At 48.2% G+C, this 20,996-nt stretch overlaps 1 protein-coding gene across 2 annotated transcripts in view; it reads left to right on the forward strand.

Annotated features, from left to right (window-relative positions):
* PRKCE (protein kinase C epsilon) overlaps positions 1-20,996 on the forward strand; it is a 477,122-nt gene that overhangs the window by 388,808 nt on the left and 67,318 nt on the right. For both annotated transcript variants that reach the window (XM_037066522.1, XM_037066523.1), the window contains exon 11: positions 7,033-7,187. In XM_037066522.1, coding sequence (XP_036922417.1) covers positions 7,033-7,187 — 155 coding nt within the window. The remainder of the gene's footprint in view (positions 1-7,032; positions 7,188-20,996) is intronic.

Below are 20,996 nucleotides of genomic sequence, written 5' to 3' on the forward strand. Positions count from 1 at the left end.
GGCACTGGAGGGAGACGTGGCCCTGGTCGCTCCAGGAGATGCTTCCTGTTCTACTGAGGAAATGTATTGGAGAGGGAGGGTTGCTTGTTCTTCTTCAAAAATAAGATATTTAGGGCAGTGGAAATGGGGAAGAGATGGAGTAACTTCAGGCTACCTTTTTCCAGTCTATCTTGAACTTTGCTTCTAGAATAGTTTTTCTTTAAAATTTTTTTTAGCCCTCCTCACCCAAGCATATGTTTACTGATTTTAGGTGGGGGGGGGGGGCAGAGAGAGCAAGGGAGAGAAGCATCTATCGGTTGCCTCTGGTATACTCCCTGACAGAGGATCAAACGCACAACCTAGGTGTGTGCCCTTAGCAGGAATTGAACCCACAGCCTTTTGGTGTATAGGCCAATGCTCCAACCACTGAGCCACCCAACCAGGGCTAGACTAGTTTTCATTTTTTTAACATCAGCTTTCATGATGCCATTTTACAACTCAAAAGATTTCTAGAGTTCTGTACTTTCCACCTGTTTTCAGAACCATGCCCCCCCACCCCGGCCCCACCACTACCCAGTCTGTCTCCGTCCTACCTGTATCCACAGTAATTAAGCTGTTTTCTAGATAGCGAGGTTTCTCACGGGCTTCCTCCTGCCCCGCTCGTCCCCGTATGCAACATTCACTTTGCTTACTGCTGCCCCGTGAGGCTATGCCCCTAACTTGCCAGGCCTCCTCCTTACCCCTCCTCCCAGTATTCAAGACCTCATTCAAGTGGCCTTTCCTCAAATTCAGACTTGCCTCACCAAATTGCTCTAGCAATGGCCAGTTCCATAAATACCACTAGTATTATGAAAAATAAAACACAGAAAGGGTTTTCCTATGACTGTTTCTTACAGTGGTCTCCTATAAGTGGTAAGGCCTGAATGACAGGCAAGTTACTTTCTGGTGGGGCTAAGAAGATATGACCCAGATACATGGGTGTCACAATCCAATTTGATACGAGAGTTATCACCTAATGATGGAGCATTTTGCCTTACTGTCTCTGGTTTCCTGTCTTCAGTTCCTAGCTCCTGGACACCAAAGTCATGGCTTATGTCATATTCCAGACTCCAGTCATCTACCCCAGGGTTTGGTACCCAGGAAAGACCTGTTGTGATGGGTGAAATGACACAGACACAGGGGGGAGAAGGGGACGTAACAGAGTGTGGGGTGAGGACCTTCCGACGACGGCACATTGTAGAAATTGTTCATCATGTCACTGGCACATCAAAGGCGAGCTGTTCCAAGTCCACTCTTTTGTTGGGCGCTCATGTGAAATAGATTCAAAAGCGATAGAACCTTTGCACATATAAACAGCTAACAAATGATGAAGAGCGTGTGTCCAAACAAACCCACTGGCAGGACACGCAGTGCCATGGAGAGGAAGCCCCCGGCTATCCGTCACACCTCGAAGGACGAACAGGGCGGGTCTAGTGCTCCCTTCAAAGGCAGGAAAGGTTAGCGCTCTGGGAAAATGGGGCGCAGTGGGGATTTCTAATAGATGGTGTGGCCCTTCCGGCTCGGAGGTCATTATTAACTATTCTCACCCTAAATGGCCGTGACATATAATCTCTTTCCTAATTTTATTATTTTACTTGGTATCACAAGATCGTAACTGTTTAGACATTCAGGCGAGATTAAGGGAGGAGAAGGCGGAGTAAGGCTCTTAAAATCTTTGGTTACCTCAGAAAACATATTTGCTTACTTTACCAGGAAGCTAGCGTTTTCTTTTGTTTTGTTTTCTACCTGTGCCAAGAGGGGATTAGTGAATAGCCACTGGGTTTGCCAGCTTTTTGGATCTCAGTTTATGTAATTAGGCAGTTCCCAGAAGGACTGGAGGTTCTCACTCTGCATCAAAGCACACTTCTCAGATGTGTTAGGTGTGGAGGTCAGAAACCACGCGGACTCACTGAATGGCGGGAGGGGAAGTGAAAAACTTATCTTGCCTTAAAACGTTCCTACGTAGAGAGGGTCAACCAAGCTCGGGGGCCATGCGCCCTGAGCTGTGTTGAGTCGAAAGCAGGTTAAAACTGGGGTTCAAAATTGCCCCAACTTAAGAGTATCTCAAGATGAGGCTGACAATAGAAAGAACACGGGGAAAGCAAATATAGTTTACTATTGAATTTCCAGCATCTGGAGCCTTGTCCATGGTGAGTGTTCCATCCCTCACGCATTTGACAATAACGTACTAGGAGCCCACGGTGTGCCGGGCTCGGTTCTAGCTGCTGAGGATTCGGTGAGGGTCTGCATTGGCAAAAATCCCTTCTCCCTGATGCTCGCATGGAGGGAGGGTGGGATGAGCAGATTTTTATGCAGTGCCTTCCTGGGTACAGAGTTCAGAGCCAGTGGTGATGGAGGAAGAATAAGATGTGTTCCTCCAGGAGCTGAGCATCTCGCGGGGAAGCGGAGATCTCTGCCCACAAAACAATAGAGCTCTTTGGAGCTGTAACTGAGCAGTGGGGGCTGAGAGAGACGGATTTCAGGAGGGCAGAGCGGTCAGAGTGGGCCCTGACCCCAGTTTCCAGAGGCAGGAGGCTGGCTGCGGGGAGCTATCTTTAAGTCCTTACACAGCGAGACTTGCTGGATCCAAACATCCATGCATCCTTCGGTTCCTTTTCTCTCTTACAGCCCCCTAACCTTATTTGTTTTTCTACCCACACAGTGCTTGTTTTTGAAGGAAATTGTAGCAGTTTTCTTTTGGGTTAGGCTAATTCTCTTTTCTTAAAAAAAAAAAAAAAAGAATTTTCCACAGTTCCTGCCTTCATTTAGTATACCAACTACTAGGGGAGAAATACATACATCAGTTAGACAAATAAAACTGTCATGGTTCTGAATGCTACAGTGGGAAGCATAGCACATACTGGGGGGATCTGACCTTTCAGAGAAGTCAGGGACAACTTTCTGGAAGAGAAGATGGCTGCACCTAAATCTGGAGGAGGTGCAGGTAGAGGGGGAAACATTTCAAGCAGAGGGATCAGCATGAGCAAAGGCCCTGTGGCAAGAGGAGTTTTCTGTTGGGGCAGAGGGAACAAGAGACAACTGGGAGTGAGATGACTCAAGAGGTAGGTAGGGCCAGACCATATGGGCTGTATGGCACATTGAGAAGTTTTCTATGTATTTCAACAGGAAGCCTTTAAAAGAATTAACCAGTAGAATGAGGGGAGGAAGGGGTATGGGTTACCATCAGAATTTCATTTCAGCAGGGCACTCTGCCTGTAGTGTGATCAGCATGTGGTGGGGACAATGGGGTTGATGTAGGGAGCAGGAATACAAGGTAAGACTCTAGACAAGAGATGATACTTGCTTGAGCCAGAATGGTGGCCGTGAAGGTGGTAGAGATGGACAGAAGTAGACAAATGTAACACAAACAGAAGAGGAAGTACAAAGATACAATAGGTGAGTGCAGCAGGGCTGGAAGATGTACGTAAGGGATGAGGGACAGGGAGGTATTGCGAATGACTTCCCGGTGTCTGATGTGTACAGTTGGCCGAAGGGCGAAGCCCGATCCTGGCCAAGACAGGCACCCTGGATGAGGACCAGTTTGCTGAGGGGAAGATTATGGAGTCAGTTTTGAACACGTCAGGTCTGAGTGCCTTTGGGGCAGGCACCTAGCAGGAGATGTCGGGAATGCAATTGGATAAATGGGTCTGCAGCTTGCAGAGGAAGTCTAGGATGGAGGTAGACATCTGTGAGTCCTCCGAGCCAAGGTACACTGAGCACTGTGGGCATGAATGACATCACTCAGCACTACAGAGTGAGCAAAGGTGGTGGTGGCGGGGAAGGGACAGGTCTAGAACCAGCTGTGTGGAATTCTAACACCCGATGGCGGGGGAGGGGAGAAGCCTATGAGAGGAAGCAGGAAAAACCCTGCCGGAAACATAGGGAGGAAAAGCAGCCTGACGGCTAAGGGAAGCACGTGTTCATTGGAAGAGACGGTGGTCAGGGGAAATGCTGCTGGAAGGACAGGAAAAATGGAGACTTGACCATGACAGTAATAGCGGCCATAATACTGTCACAAACAATGGTACAGACGATCTTTGTGGGGCGCCATTTGTGAGTCAGGCAATTTAACGTATAATGTGGTCCTCCTAAGAAGTCTCGAAGGCGGGTCTTATTACCATCCTCGTTTGTACAGGTGAGAACACTGAGCACAGAGATCTGCACTCATCTGCCCCAGGTCACTGAGCCAGTCCAGCAATGCAGTCGGGGTGGGAGCTCCTTCTCACTGCACAGCCACCATCTGTAAACGCCANTGGTCAGGGGAAATGCTGCTGGAAGGACAGGAAAAATGGAGACTTGACCATGACAGTAATAGCGGCCATAATACTGTCACAAACAATGGTACAGACGATCTTTGTGGGGCGCCATTTGTGAGTCAGGCAATTTAACGTATAATGTGGTCCTCCTAAGAAGTCTCGAAGGCGGGTCTTATTACCATCCTCGTTTGTACAGATGAGAACACTGAGCACAGAGATCTGCACTCATCTGCCCCAGGTCACTGAGCCAGTCCAGCGATGCAGTCGGGGTGGGAGCTCCTTCTCACTGCACGGCCACCATCTGTAAACGCCATGCATCCAGTGTTGGGCTGGGCAGGGCGGGGGGTGGGACAGTAAGGAAGGGTGAGAGGGAGGGCAGGTGACTCTTCTTTAAAAGATTCGGATTCGTTCAAACACAGCCAAGGAAATGTTCCCTGGTCTCTAAAGCCCAAGTCCAAGGTGGAGACCCTGGAGTGGAGCAGCAGTGGCCATTTCTGATGGTGTGACAAGGACTTTGTCGATGACATGGTGCAGGGGACGTGCCTGGTAAAAAGCTTTCCACAAGTGCTCCAGGGTGGCAGTCCTCAAAATTGGGGTCCCGGGACCAGCAGCATCGACATCAGTTGAGGACTGCCCTGCAGATTCTCAGGCTGTGTTCCTGATCTTCTGCATCAGACATAGAAGCAATCCATCCCGTGTTCTAACACACCTCTGTAGGACTCGGATATACAAGTTCAAGAATCCTTGTTCTCGGGGATCCTTGACAGGAAAAGATAAGAAAAGGAAAACTCAAAATAACTTCTAATCCATGTATCTCACAGATGCAAAACACCTCGGAAGAAACTAGATGGAGAGTCAGTGGTTCTCAGCCCTGGTCGCTCATGGGATTCACACTTCAAAGTACTGATGCCTGAGTCCTCCCCTGGGAAATTCTGGCTTCGTGGGGCTGGGGCTTTTCTGAGCATTCGGTTTTTCAAATGAGGAGTTGAATGGGGAGTGGATGAACGAATGGTCAGTAAGGCAGCCTCTGTACTTCTGAGCACAAAATTCTACTCTGGGAGGAACGTGAGTCAGGTCTGGAAGGGGGAGGGCAGGGCAAATGGACAAAGAAGCTAGACCCTTGGAGCCTTTTTGAATACCAGGAAAGCCTCAAAAATTCTGGAGACTGGGATGTGAGAGAAGGTATTGAATTAATAACAGTTCTTAATGGCGGACTTAATTTTCAAAGAGATGCCTATAATAAAGTAGATGCACTATCAATTTCATGAACGAAGAAGTATCATTGTGATTTTTACTCAGTCTTAGTGAAAGTGATTCTATGAATTTTGACTGAAAACCATATGCTAGCATTCTCCTAAGATCCACTTAGGACTCCACCTGTGTGTTAGGACGGTACTCTGCTCCTCTGGTCTCAAACATCACCTTCCACCCCAGCTGCCCTGGCCAGTTGACTGGGCCCCAAGCCTTCCCACATCAGCTATTTGTGTCTCCCCCCTGCCCCTCCTCCTCCTCCTCCTCCTCTTCCTGTCTAGGCCTCACCCCATCCAAAATCCTGCAGGGTTCCCGGGCTCAGGGAGCACTCCCTTCTCCCACCCCTTTCAGCACCTGGTGTCTTCTCTCCTGTTTTCATCACTCTGCCCGCCTTTCCATCTCCACCCCCAGATGATAAGTCCCCCAAGGGCAGTTATGACTTACAGTTTTTACTTCCTGCCTAGCAGAGCACCCCACCCCCTACAGGCTCAGAAAATTGTAGTCAAGAAACTGTGTAAAGCTGCATTTCAGCCCATCTTCTTCCCCATAACCATGGCTTGTAGATACACAGGCACCACCCCTCTGCCCCCAGGAGCTGAAACTGTGGTCTGGCTTTTCTGAGGGTCGAAGCAGGAACCCAGAGGGAACAACATGCAGAGGGACAAGTGGCCCTCACGGGAAGGGGCTCTGACACTCTCTGTTCTATGCTACTCTGTATAGTTTCCACGCCTGCTCTGACACAGCGTCACACACTTGGTGGCTGGAAACAGAAATCTCTTCTCTCTGTTCCGGAGACCAGAATTCTGAAACCAGCGTCACTGGACCAACACAAGGTGTTGGGTGGGCCATGCTCCCCCCACACTTTAGGGGAGTCTTCTTGCCCCTTCCAGCTTCTGTCGGCAGCTGCGCTCCTTGGCTTGTGGCCACATCGCTATCTCCCCCCTTCTCAGATCTCCCTCTTCTGAGGACATTTGTGATTGCATGAAAGGCCCACCCTGGTGACTCAGGATAATTTCCCACCTTAAACCCTTAACGTGTCCCCTGCAAAGTCCTTTTTTTTTTTTTTTGCCATCAAAGGGAATGTTCACCTGTTCAGGAAGTAGAACATGGGCATCTTTTAGAGAGCCCATTACTCAACCTACCACACAGGTAAAGGGAGCTGGGGCCTCCAACCAGGCCTGTCCAAGGCTATACTGCAAGGCTGTGACAGGAGTTGGACAAAACCTCAGGTCTCCTTGATGTCAACTTTGGGCTTCTTTGCTAGACCAAGCGAATGCCCATGAAAGCAATACGGAGAAAGAGGTTTTAAGATAGCACCCCAGACCCTCACTGGGTGCGCAGTATGCACTCATCTTCTCTCTGGATTGCGTGAGTGCTTCCAGGATTCACCCGCCTCGCTCCTTCTTCCCGTCGCGCCCTGGTTCTATCACAGTGGGCTCCTGGATGCCGGCCTATGTGGGCAGCTGCAGTGGAACGAGCTAAATGGTGTTTTCTCCTCTCCTTTCAGGACCGCCTCTTTTTCGTCATGGAGTACGTCAATGGCGGAGACCTCATGTTCCAGATTCAGCGCTCCCGAAAGTTCGACGAGCCTCGTTCCCGGTTCTACGCTGCAGAGGTCACATCCGCCCTCATGTTCCTCCACCAACACGGAGTCATCTACAGGTAGCTCTGCTGCCCCGCCCCCTTCCCGAGAGCCGGTAGGGAGAGAACCCTGCAGACACTCGAACCACCCAACGTTGGCTGCTCCCCAGCTGGTCTCTCAGTAACGCGCAGTAGAGTGGTTGTTTTAATTTGCTTACAGAGGACTTTGGGGAGGGGGCGGCTGTTTATCACTGCGAATGTTAATATTTGAATCGCCCCAGGAGACCCGCTGCTTGTGCCAGTTCTGATTGAAAGCCCAAGAACGACATTTTAAAGGCCTGGTGCCCAACGACCTTGGGGTGACCTTCACTTCTTTCTCTCCCCACCCTCTTCCTTCGACATCATCTCTTTACTTTTTCCTTCTGTGCCATGAACTTCCTCCCCTTCCCAACCTCTTGCCACTTCCTGAGTTTGTTTGGCTTAGTTGTCTCCAGCAGATAGAATCGGAGGAGGAGGAGTTGCCTGGGGGTCTCCGGGTTTATGGTCCCGGCCGAGGAAAGGAAGGGAGCTAGACAATATCCAGAGGAAGTGACTTTTTGCAGATCATCTAGTCCCCTATTACGGCCCTGTCCTCAGTCCAAGAAAACATGGGACGCAGCGTGCGCATGCGTGCGGGCACACATATTTTCCAGTAAGGCGGCCGGCCTATTTACGCAGGCTCTTCTGTGAGGTCAGGAATTCTGGGAGAAGTAAATATTTATAATTAGCAACAGGGCACTAAAGTTCTAAAGTTATTTCAGTGACTGTCATTTCTTGGTTTTTGTTTTTTCACCCTCTTTTTTTTTTTTTTAATTTGGTGGAAGGATAGCTGGCTTGGTTCATCCCAGAACTTAGTCACTCAGGAGGACTTCACTGGTCAGTCGAGTTCCCACTCCTGGGAGGAGCTCAACGTTCTTAAAGGGTTTCTGACTAACCCCTATCCCAGGATCCTGATGACATTTCCTAGCTTCCCAAATGATGGGCCTCTCTGCTCAGAGAGAGTCTGTAGTTCCCTGTGCGCTGCATGATAAACCTGGTACTTCTAGCCCACTGTTCATGGACCCCCGCACTGTGAGTTCGTGTACTTGTTTCCTGTTGACGCAGGACAAGTTAGCCCAGTCTTAACAGCTTAAAACAACACCTATTTATTACCTCATGGTTTCTGTGGGTTAGCAGTCCAGGCCTGGTGTACTGGGCCTCTGCTCAGGATCTCTCTGCTGTGATTGATGTGTCAGCCAGGCTGTGTCCTTGTCTGGAGCCCAGGGTCCTCTTCCAAGCTCATGTGGTTGTGAGCAGAAATCATTTCCTTGCAGGTATAGAATTCACATGGCTTGCTCCTTGGAGGCTAGCGGGAGAGAAAGCCTTCTATGCTTTGAGTCCCCAAGCCTGGACCCTCCTTTAAAAGAAGTATTCATTTAGATCAGGCCTACCCAGGATAATCTCCTTTTCGTTTCTCAAAGTCAAATGATTAGGGACTGTAATTATTTCTGCAAAATCCCTTTGCACTGTAATATTGCATAGTCATGGGAGTGATGTCCCATCACTTCTTCCACACTCTTTTGGTTAGAGGTAAGTCCCAGTTTCCACTAAAGTCAAGAGGAAGAGATTATGGAATTATGCCATGGTGTCATTGGAGGTTACCTTAGCTTCTGTCTGCTGCAGCCCCATACGCCTTTCTTTTCTCACTTCTGACAATACTTTGTTTTGAACCCACCCACGCTCTTAACTTTCCTCAAACTCAGCTGATGCCCCTCCTCGCCCCCCTCTCTGTCATGCAGTACTTCCTGCCTTCACAAAGTCTGACTCACAAAGTCTGACCTGCCAGCATGCATCTGCCTGTCCCGCACACTTTCATTTGCAGTCTGGGACCTTCATGGCCGCATGTACCACTGTTCACTTTGTGCTGGGCCTAAGCATCCATGTGGATCCTTCACTAAGTAGCAAACTCTCTTAAGGGCCATTTTTTTTTCTTTTTTAACCCCTTAATCTTTTGTTTTACATGCTCATTGCATTTTGTGTAGAATAAGGACTCAACAAATGAACATTGTCTTCTATTTGTTTAAAACCCTAATCTCTGCCCCTAAAATAGCTTACAAGCTACTTAGAGATACAGGTACAAGCTAGTTAGAGATACAGGAGTTAGATGGGTAAAGAGATCGCCCATACTCAAGGCAGCGCCTTCACAACATGAAGAAGAATTGTCAGTCTTTGAGATGTTAGCCCCATACCACCCCTATTCGAGTGGGTTTAATCATCCACAGCCAAGCAGCTGGAATTCCGAGACTCCCCTTGAGTAATTTGCCCAAGGCCATACTTGGTAAGTGACAGACTAACTAATGCTGTGCAGTACTCCATGACAACTTGTTACCCTGCCTTTTGAAGTCCAAGTCCAAACTCTTTAGCATGTTATTCCAGGTACTCCAAGACTTGATTTTCCCTGACATTTCTAGTTTTCTTCCCCTTCTCAATTTTCTAAATGAATGTATCCCTGTCTTCACACCTGGGAACACTTTTGCCCCAGTGGGTTCAATGAGCCATGCTTTCTTTCTCTCCCCCACCTTCCTACTGCCCCGACTGGGTCCCAGTTCTCCTCAGTCTCTGTTATCACCTGGCCTGGCTCCTCCCCCCTTGAATCCCCAGTCTCTAAATGCTGGTTTTCCCCCGGGCCTTCCTCTGGACTGACTCACTTATACCCTAAATACTGTCCCTGAGCAATTTCAACATTGGCCTGCCTTCAAATGACTCCTGTGTGCCAGCGACTCCCGCATCACTATATCCATCCCCCATTGACCTCTAGAACCCCAAACAAGATCTTTCTCTCAAGTGTCTTTCTCAAAACTTGACCTTCAAGGCCTTTCTCCTTCTTCTCTGATTAGTTTACAGTCATGTATAGACTTCACTCATTGCTTCTTGGTTTTCTGCACTTCTGTCTGTCCATCTCCCCTCCATTGTTGCCCAGTAGTTGCTCAAAGCACAGCCTGATTTTTACACGTTTCCCTCCTTCGCATCCTACAATGCTTACAAGGGGAAGCATGGCCCGCTTCACTGGCTTTTACAATCCCCCACACCTGGCCCTGCAGCCACAGTGCGGAGCTCCGTGGTTTGGGCACAAGAGTAAAGAGCAGGGGCAATGCGCAAAAGGTGGGATCCTCTCTGCTGGTGTTGCCAGCGTCCGTTGGAGAAAAGGGTGCTTCTTCTACCTGGAGGCGATGCCTTTTTGTTTTTCTAACAAAGTCACAGTACGTGCTAGCGGGGCCCTGGTGGCCCCAATAATCCTTTCATCTTTCCCCTGCTCATGTGCCCAACCAGCTAGGTGCTCCATGTTAGTTGCCAGTCTCCCCCAGACACCATTCTCTTTCACAGGGTTTTCGACCCCACTGTCCCAGGACTTCCCCTGGTCCTGATCTGTGTGTTGATCAGCGAGTAGCTCCCAGTTCAGACTCATGGTCTGGCTGCCTCAGACTTCCTGGTTCAGAAAACACGTAGAGTCTACCACACAGGGGAGGAGGACGAGGTAAGGATACAGGCGAGAAAAGAGCTAAGGATTGTCGATCCTAGGTGATGGGCATGTCTGGGCTCCCTCTTCTACCTTCATGTAGGTTTCCAGTTTGCCATAATAATGATGATGTTTTAAAACGAATAGTGATTCTGGGGTAACATTCCTAGAGCTTCTGACTCAATAGGTCTGGATGGGGTTCAGAACCCTGTTTTTTCAAAGTGTTCCTCAGGTGTGAGGAAAAGTCCTAGAAAACGGCCCCTCTGCCTTCAGGACTATGTCAGGTGCCCCTGCTCTGTGACGCCGTCCCTGACCACCCAGCCTGCCCTGGGGCTCACACCTTCCCTGAGTGACGTAATGTCTCTGTACCAGGCATCTTGCAGGTGCCCTTGGCTGACCTGGTAATGCTACTGAGATACTTGTTCTGTGTTTGAGACACCGCACTCCAGCGCTCACCCCATGGGTCTAGGGCAGTACCCTGCTTGTGGTAGGTGCTCACTAGGTATCTGTTGTTCCAGTCTACAAAGTTTGTTCAGTCTACCAGTCCGGAGCCGTCCAGTCCAGTGGGTTTCTACCTCACAGGTGTACACTTCTTGAAAGTCTGTGATGGCAGCATTCCTAACATGCAATAGACAGTTTTTTTTTCCTTGACCCGAAAAGGTCCCCATTTCTTCATATCTCTCCTTTTATGGATTAATGAGGACCATGTGGTCTCTGTTTCCCACGATGCTTTGTTTTAAGCTGTCAGCAGAAGGTTATTCAGGGTAGTTAGTCCGCAGCTGGCTGGAGAGGCGGTGAGAGTGTGTCCTGTTGGCTGTTCTGAAGCCCGGGCAGAGGCCATAGTTTGTATGATACAGGGCTTTATTTGGAAGAATAGCAAAACCAGTTATTGGAGGAGAACCTCACTGCTCAAGTTGAAATTTAATTTCCCAGCCTTCCTGCTAGAATTTACACACAAACTAGTGACTCACTGGCCAGTGTTCAGGACTGAAGGAAGAAGACATTTCTCGGGCCATTGGCTCGCACTCGCAGGACAGCCAGGCTGACAGGCACAGCCCCCTTTCTTTCCTCTGGTCCCTCTCTGTGCCAGTTTCCCACGCCAGGCAGCAACAGAGCCCCATCTTTGTGTCCCTTTCCCAGCATTCCTGGCACTCCTCTGTGCAGGAAGGGTTAGCTCACTGTGGCCACTCTTCCTAACTATGGCTTTTAAAGATCTCTCTAGCTCCCTACACAATTGCACACTCCATGAGAGGTGGATGTTTCGAAGGGTGGCCCTTCTTTCCAAAACGTCCTCCTCTGCTACCAGCTGCTCAGTGCTTGTGCATGTTTCTCTGAGCTGCTCAGTGGCAGTGGCTGACTCCCTGAGAGCACTCCTCTGTCCATGCGACATGGAAAAGGGAGCTGGTGTGACCCGCCTCAGACAGAGGGCAGCCGGGGGGCCCTGGGAAGAGAACCAAGGCTGGGCAGACAGCCCAGAAGCTAAGGGTACTGCAGCAGAGTTGGGGGAGGGGGGACTGAGGCCTCTGCCACCCTGGCCAAGCGTCTTAGCATTTTATGTCTCAGTATCCTCATCTGTACAGTGGGGCTAGTTGTTGTACCTGTGTCTCGAGTCTGTAGGGGTTTAGTGAGCTGATAGGTCTAAATAATTTTGAATAGTGCCTGCCACACTAAGTTCTCAGTTAGCTAATGTTATCATATCTTGAGTTGATTTTTATTTAGATGTGTTGAAAGAACGTTGGAGGTATTTCATTCAGCCCAGGCTTCTAAAGGGAATTCTGGAATTGCAAGAAAATGAATTCCTTCTTTCCTTCTTATAAAATTAAACTCCTTTTAAAAAATTACAAAAGTCGCCCTGGCTGGCATAGCTCAGTGGATTGAGCGTGGGCCTGCGAACCACACAATCGCGGTTTGATTCCCAGTCAGGGCACATGCCTGGGTTGCAGGCCAGTTCCCAGTTCCCGGTTCCTGGCAGGGGACACATGAGAGGCAACCATACACACTGATATTTCTCTCTCTCTCTCCTTCCCTTCCCCTCTAAGATAAATAAATAAATCTTTAAAAAAATTAAAAAAGTAGTAGTTAGAGGAAAAATAATAATTTAAGCAGCAAAGAAAGGTATAAAGTCAGTTTTTCCTTCACCAACCTCATAGCTCCCTAGGTAAAACCATTGAACAGTTTCTAGAAGGTTCAAGAAATCTTGTTGAGCAAGTTACTGACCCTCCTGGGAACAGGCTTCCGTTTGAGAAGCTCAGACAGAAGCTCAAGGGCCTATTTATCTCCTTCACAGGGCAGTTGAGAGGCATGGCTGCACGTCAGACTGTAGAGATGGAGGTGGAGGCTAAGACCAGGTATTTTATTTATGTAAATTATTAGTAATGATTAGCATTTGTCACTTGGAACCCTAAAATTTAGTCTTTTTCTAGCAGAGGAGGAAGTTGTAAGTTATAAAGCTATTGTGCTCCTTAAATTCTCCAAGATTTTTTATCATTTTTAATTCTCACCCAAAGATGATATGTTTATTGATTCTTAGAAAAAAGGAGGGGGGGTGAGAAAAAGAGAAATATCAATTGGTTGCCTGCTGTACATGCTCCAACCAGGAGGATTGAGGACTGAGGATTGAACCTGCAACCTAGGTATATGCCCTGACCAGGGATTAAACCCACAACCATTTGGTGTAAGGGACAATGCTCCAACCAACTGAGCCACTGGCCGGGGCAAGACTTTTGATCTTTAATGAGCTGTTATCACCACTCCCCAAGAGTCCGTGTGCTCTGGGAGCCTGTTGTGTGCCTGGTGCCAGAACTGGGTGGGCAGTGGGGAGATAAGAGAAGACAGAGGGTGTCTCTGCTTGGGCTGAGTCTAGCTCACTCTGTACTCAAGAAGTACCCAGAAAAGGCTTTTCCTGTTAATGATGATGTTTATAAAAAGTCAAATAAGAATTAAGAGCAAGGAACAAAGATGTAGTCAAACATCAGAGCACTAAATAAACTGGAGTCTTAAATGTCTTGTCCTCTCCAGGTCTGGGGGACAAAGCCCAAAAGGGAGGGGCCTAGAAGGGATTTCCCTCAAAAAAGGTGGAGACATGCTGAGGTCTCTAGCTGTACTTTCCAGGCCATCTTCCCTGGAAGATGCCTGTGAAGTTGTGATGCAAACTGTGGCCTTGCCTTTCTGTTGGTCAAAGAGAGAGAAGATGTGAGCCTGCCATGGTCCCTGGAGCCGTCACCTGCCCTTTGGCACAGTGGGCATTTCCCGACTTGGTAGAGTCTCTACTTAAATCCCGTGTTAACAGATGGAAGGTCTACTGTTTAGAGTCTCGTCGTCATTCAATACATTTTCAGTCTAATGCTAAAACAAAGCGGAGGAGGAAGAGGAGTTGGGGCGATCCCCTTTTCTTCCCAGTCCTCTAGGACTTCACCCTTAGGAAATCATTTAGGGCGCTTGGGGATCTGTTTCCCCACAGAGCATCATTCTCAGCTGTCGGCATTTCCCCACCCATAAAAAATGCTATTTTACTTTTATTTTATTTTATTTTATTTTTAATGCACTAAATTTGCTTACATCTTCTTACAGTCCCCAGTATCACATCTGGTGAGAATCCTTATCATCCTCCATCTCCACCAGAAATAGAAACTGACATTCTCATGCACAGTTCCTGAGGACCTAAGGGCTAAGTGTGTAACGGGAAGGCCCGGCTTCTGCCACAGCAGGAATCTCGAGTGTGAGTGTCAGATGAGCAAGGGCCTTGGAGGTGACCTACTCTAACTCTATTTTATAGACCGAACGTGGAGACCAAACCTTGGCCGTGACTCACCATGATTTACACAGTGAGGTGTTATAAAACTCAGATGTTATTTTAATCTAAGACGTACATATAGATAAAGTCAAACTGTTCAAACAGGTATTCAAAGAAGTCAAAGGCCATTCTCGGCCCTCCCTCCCTGCCCCCTCCAGTTTCCCCTTCCCCAGAGACAGGCACTTTCAGTTCTCCTGGCTGATACTTGGTCATGACCCTGTGTCTTTCTAAATAACATGCGTTTATTGTTCCTTTCTCGAAACTTTATTGCAGGCATTATCTAGTGGCCTCCCACTACAAAAGTGAGAATTCAGTTCTCTGCCCTCTCTTCCCATCCTCACTAGAGTTTAGTGTAATCTTGGTTATGTGAATACGCTTTGTATACATAATTATGACTGTGAAATGTTACTTGGAACTACACCATGTGGTATGCTTTAATTACTTTTCCTCACCTATACAAATTTCTTTGTTTTCTTTGCAGATAAGAATTATCTATTGGTTTTCCATGTAGTCATTGTTGATTCAAATCATACTTTCTACAGATTATCCACCTCTCCCTTCAGGGTGTTTAGGTGCCGTAGCTGTTCTGTTAAGTTCATGGTCCTAGATACATTTCTCCCGGAGCCTTCTAAACTGCTCCAGCCTGAGTGGTTGTCCTCGGTGCCTGCTGTACCGCCATCATGCTGGGATCTGCCTGTGCTCTTGTCCTAGTCCTTCTTTTGGCCCCTGTCTTTCACGGGAACTCCTGTCTTTTTATTCCATGTCTGCCCTTTCTTGATAAGCTTCTTCCATGTAGTGAAGCACCCTCAGAAGTTTTCTGAGAAAGAATATGGGAAGTAAATCTTTGAGATCTTCCTTTTATATCTGAAACTGTCTTTATCTTACTTTCAAACTTGGTAAACAGTTTGGCTGGGTATAGAATTCTAGGTTGAAAACTATTATTTCTCAAATTTCACTATTGTTCCCTTGCTTTCTCACTCCTAATGTTGCTATTAAGAAGTCTAAAACTATTTTGATTCTTGATCTTTTGTAAGAATATATTATAATTCCCAGAAGCTTGTTAATTCCTTGATGATGTGGTCTAGGCCTATTTTCATCCGTTGCGCTGGGCCCTGGATAAAGCATTTCAATTTAGAAAGTCGTGTCCTTTAGTTCTGGAAAATATTTCCTTGGCAATTCCTTCTCTCTTTTCTCTTTCTGGAACTATCATTCAGATATTGGATCAGTCAACCTGGGGTTGGTAGTAGACTAATCTGGCTGACCACTTAGATGAGGAACCTTGTCTATCAATATTAGCACCTTTCCCCTAAGAGTTCCCAGAGTGCCTTGGGAAGACACTTCAAGAGCCCTGCCTGGAGAGAGAGGGCTCGGCAGCCAGTAAATCAGGAGTCCAGTGAGGAAAGAAGGTTGGAGGGCCCAGCTCCCAGAATATGCGTATTCATTTAATTGGCTTCTTCCCGTTCTGTGCCCTGATGCCTGTCCTCGCCCCCTGTTCTACCCTGGGTCTGGAGAAGCTCTGTTTCTCTTCTCTAAGAATTAACTCCCGGGGGCACAGAAGGAGCTGTGCAGAGTAAAGAAGAAAATCTAGTGTATAATTATTTTTTGACCAAATACCTTTATTTTGTCTCCTTCCACATCACCCTTACCTCCAAAGGTAACTGTTACTACAAATTCCTGAGCTTAGGTGGGACAGAAGGTGGAAGATTCTGTTCCATAAATTTGATTGTTCTTGACCTCCCCATTACTGGTTTAGGAATCAGCCCTTTTCTGGGTCTAGTAAGTCACTTACCACTTACCCCTTTGCTCTCAGCTTTTGAATTTCTGTTGCTATGGTTTCTTCTGTTGTTCTCCTCATCTTTGCGTATTTAAGCCTTTGTGTATGATTCTGGGAAGAAAAGAAAAATAGTTGTGAGCACTTAAGCTACCCTCTTTATCCAGAGTCCATAATGATAATAATAATAACAATAACAATGAAAACAGCCATCAGTCCCACCACAATAGAAGCAACAACAGCAGCAGTGGCAGCAGGACCCTTGCTCAGCCTTTGTCACAAGCCAGACCCAGTTCTGGGCACCTTGTGATTGGTTTAGTTGTCGCCGCAGCCCTCTGTGGTAGATCCCGCTGTTATCCATGGCACGTGTGATCTTTCCAGAAAGGGAGATCCTGCCCAGTCCCACCTGGTGGCTGCCACGGTCAGGTCACCCTGTCCTGCTGCCGCCAGCCACAGTTTTGTGTGGGAAGCAGAGCCGGATGTCGGAGACAGCACTGTGTTTGGAGTCAGGGGACTGGGTGAAATCCTGGGTCTTTCTCGTCTTTGTTGTTTTTGGGGCGGAGGCGGTGCAAATACTCAAACTGTTTGAAATGTAGTTTCCTCATTTTACCATGGGAATTAAAACACGAACTTCCCCCGACTGCTTTTGAGAATTACATGAGAAAACATTTGCAGAAGTGCCGGGTACAATCATTCGTGCCTCTTATAAATTTGCATGTTGAAGTTCTAATCCCCATTACCTTAGAATCTAATCGTATTGGGGGATTGGGCCTTTAAAGAGGTAAAAGGTAAAATAAACTCATATGAGTAGGCCCTAATCTAATGTGGTGGGTATCCTCATAAGAAGAGATTAGGGCATAGAAATGTCCAGAGGGGAGATGATATAAAGACACTGGGGAAAGACCCATTTACAAACCAAAAGAGAGAGGCCTCGGGAGAAACCAAGCCTGCCAGCACCATGATCTACAACTTCTAGTCTCCAAAACTGTGAGAAGATACATTTCTCTTGTTTAAGTCATCCAGTCTGTGGTGCTTTGTTATGGCAGCAAACTAATACAGAGGACCCAGTTTCAAAGCACAGCACTGAACCTACTGCTACTTACTGATGGTACAGCCCTGGGCAAATGACATCATCTCCCTGAGCCACAGTTTCCTCATCTGTAAAGCAGAGCTCATAATAGATGTTAAATAAAATAAGATGGCCAGTTTGGGCATACATTGAAAGATTTAAATAAGCTAGTGGACATAGTAGGGACCCAGTAAGGCCGGAGGGAAGTGTAGACACATCAGCAGTGATGGCAATGCAGCCACGCCCCTATCTGAGGGCAGCAGGGTGGTGGATAGGTGATCCTGTGTCCCCCGTGCAAGTTAAGGGCCATTTAAGGCCAGGCCCACATTTCAGGGCCCAGCAATATTTCAGAGAAGGGAGCCTTTCCTTGGCAGTACTGCACCACTGTGAGCAGTTGGGGACCCTGGGACAGGGTAAGCAAGTGCTGACCAGTGTGCATGGCAGTGACCGGTGGGCCGGGACAGCCAGCAGGTGGAAAGCTGCAAAGCTACGACATCTGGCTTGGCGCCTCAGCCTCCCTGTTGGGCTCCCTTTGCATCCGTCCATCTTCATGAGCAGCCCACCCCCACCGCCCAGTCCCTACACGACCCGTTTCCGCAAACAGGCTGACTTTAGAAATGTGCATTTTGGTAATGAGAATTGTTCTGTCCCTCCACCATGTGGTAGAACCGAAGGGCTTGTCCTCCTGATAAAGGAACACTGACTATTACCATGGGTTTTTCAGGAGTGGTCACTTTTTTTGTGGGTCCAGGTTCACTTAGACGTGAGGCTGTTACCCCAGATTTTTTGTGGTGTTACCTGCCAGTGACAGGGTGGGGTAAAGTGGTGTGACATGATGGAGGGGAGGGGAGAGGGAGAGAGTGGAGACTGAAGTGGCGGGGATGAAAGAGAAGTTCACGTTCCTTTGCAGAAGCCACGTATCCCTGCCACATCAGAAGTAGGATCCCAACTCCCATTGGCACTGTAGGTTCAGTGCAAAGAGGAAGTCTGGGACCAGAAGGAAATTCCCGATTGAATTTGTTTGAGTGTTTCAGCTGGCAGTGTGTGTTCAAACAAAAGTGACTGGGAACCCTACATTTGTGTCCCTTGTGATACTGTCCCTAGCACTGAGAACGCAGCACAGCGGTTAAGGGCCCCTGGGCTCCAACTCTATCTCCACTGCTCTCGAGATACATGATCTTGGGCAAGCAACTTCCTTCCCTAAATCTCAGCTTCTTCATCTGAACAATGGGGATATTACCGCCCCCCACAAGATACTGGGAGAATCCAACACAGGTTAATACATGTAAAGTAATCACTGTTGTGTCTGGCGAAGAGTAAGCACTTGCTAAGTGTTCACTTCCCACCGTTCTTCTGACCATCACGTTCCGTGTCACACGTGGCCAAGTGGACAGTGGATGAGACTCACTTTGCTCATCTTGGAAATTTATCCCTGAATGGATCCTGCCAGTTGGCCAACCGGTAAAAACACTTTGCCAGGTTAAAGTCATCCAAACAGCAGCTGGTGTGAGGAGTCCAGTCCTGTCTTATGAAGGAAACTCGGTGTCGGTGTATTAGCTTTTATTGTATGAGTCTGCAGTGTTCTGCAGGAAGTTGAAGTCTCGGGACGTGTGTTAGTGCAGTGTGTCTGAGGTAGAGGCTGAATTCCCATAGATGTAGTCATTTCTGTGTTATTTCTTCAATGCCTTTGGCTAGTGATTGCACTGCTAAAAAGGGGAATCGTTGGAGCAAACAGTGGGTGGCGTCCCACATGTAAGCAGAGTCTGTGTGAGTGGCTGAGCAGGCCCTTCAGTCTCTGTGGGCCCTGGCTGAGCCCAAGATGACTTCCGGTGGGTTTGGAGAGAAATACCCCCTCGTGGGGAAGTCATAGGGGCCATATTTGAATGGTTTTGCTTCCTTCTTTGGTCATGTGGTAACCAACCGGCTGACCATTCCTGCAGATTGTCATCAAACAAGGCGTTGAGGCACTTTCTCACTCAGGACTCTGCGAGGACTCTGCATTGTCTCAGGATGATGTCCAGGCTCATCTGCCTCCCACCCGAAGCCACCCCCAAGCTTGACCCACTCACTAGCTTTGTCTCTGGGACTTGCACACAAGTTTCTACAGCCCTGTCTTCCCAAGCGCCTCCCCCTGCAGAGCTCCTCCTCAAATCTGTTCTTGGCCTGGCAGGTGTTCCCATCAACACAGACATACTCAGTGCGTGTTTCTCACCTACATCCTAAACGTCAGCCATCACAACAGGACCCTTCCCTTTGCCCAGGAACACTGTGCCTCTTCCTGGAATGCCATGCCTCCTTGTTCACTTTTTATGGTTTCCAACTCTTCCCAACCTTCAGATTCAGCTCCAGCTCATTTCTCCTGACCCTGTCAAGCAAGGTCCGTGTCCTCCTCCTATTAGCATTGCATCTGCTCAGTTGTATCAGAGCAGTTCTCACATGGCAGTGTACCTATTTCTAGTTGGAAGTTCTTTCAGAGCTTTCTGGGGTTATGCAAAACTTACGGTTTTACTCAATGGCTCTTGACTTCTTGGCCAACCTATTCAAATGTATCCAGAAAATACCTGTGGGGAGGTAGAGGGATTTTCTAAGTGTATTTGGCCACAGGATGTATTTTCAAATGCACTTCCTGCAGGACCCACACTGCACTGAGCCGTTTCTGTGGGCCCTGCCCCATTCCACGGGTGTTTTTATCCTGCATGGGGTCTCGTCGGTGAAGCGCTGCCGTGGGAACAGCACGGGCCAGAGCTGGAATAAACCTCTGCCTCAGGCAGGTTACTTCTCCTCTCTGGACTTCAGTCCTGATGTGACAGCTGGATTGGGTGATCAGGCCCTGTGACCCCGAGATTTTTAGTCTGGGAGTGCCTCGGACAGAATCTGAAAACAAACCTCTGAAATGGCCTCTCCAGGTGACCTCAGCGAGGGTTTGGAGGGAAGTGAATCCAAGAACCAAGAATGCCCGGTGTCCACCGAGAGGGCTTAGCAGTCCTGGCCCACGAGTCCCACAATTCCTGTGTTTCCTTGGAACGTGGGATTTCGCCCACAGGCAGCTGAGCTCTGTTCTCTGACTGTCCCTTTAGGTGGGATCCCTATCCATGAAGTGTGCCCAGTCCTCCCTTTTAATCAGAATAGTTTCAAGGCTCTGATGTTGCCATGTTGAATGTTAATTCCTGTGGTGAGCAGAGCCGTCTCTTAGAGGACATTCCCTCCCTTGTTGGAAATCTGCTAGTGGAAAAGCCTGCATCTGAAAGGGATTTCTGTTCGAGTTTGTACCTTTTCTGGAGGAGCAACCGAGAAAGAGTCTGCTGTTTGGAGAGCAGTGCATTTACCTAGACGCTCATTAGTTCAGCCGACAACGATGATTCAGCCCCGTTAGTGTGTCAGGGCCTTCCAGATGCAATGAAAAGCAAAAGACATATATATTCCCTGCCCCCTCAGCTGTTTGGTGGCGGGTGGGGGGGCAGACAATAAAGCAAGCAGTAACAATAAAAGCTGATAAGGAAGATGACAGGGGAAAGGTAGGGTGCCGAAGAGCCACACAGCAGAGATAGCTCATCTAGTTGGAGAGAAACAGAGAAGGCTCTCTGGGGGAAGTGACCTCTCCCATGGAGGCCCAACAGGGTGAGCAAGAATTGGCCAAAGTGGAAGGGCGTGGGAGAGTGTGCCAAGGAGTGGGAACAGGATGGTAGGGGGAAGCCAAGCAGGTCTGTGGGCCTGAAGAATTT

Source organism: Sturnira hondurensis, unplaced genomic scaffold (genome assembly GCF_014824575.4).
Source record: "Sturnira hondurensis isolate 20B ecotype Veracruz unplaced genomic scaffold, ASM1482457v3 Scaffold0016663, whole genome shotgun sequence".
Classification (NCBI taxonomy): domain Eukaryota; kingdom Metazoa; phylum Chordata; class Mammalia; order Chiroptera; family Phyllostomidae; genus Sturnira; species Sturnira hondurensis.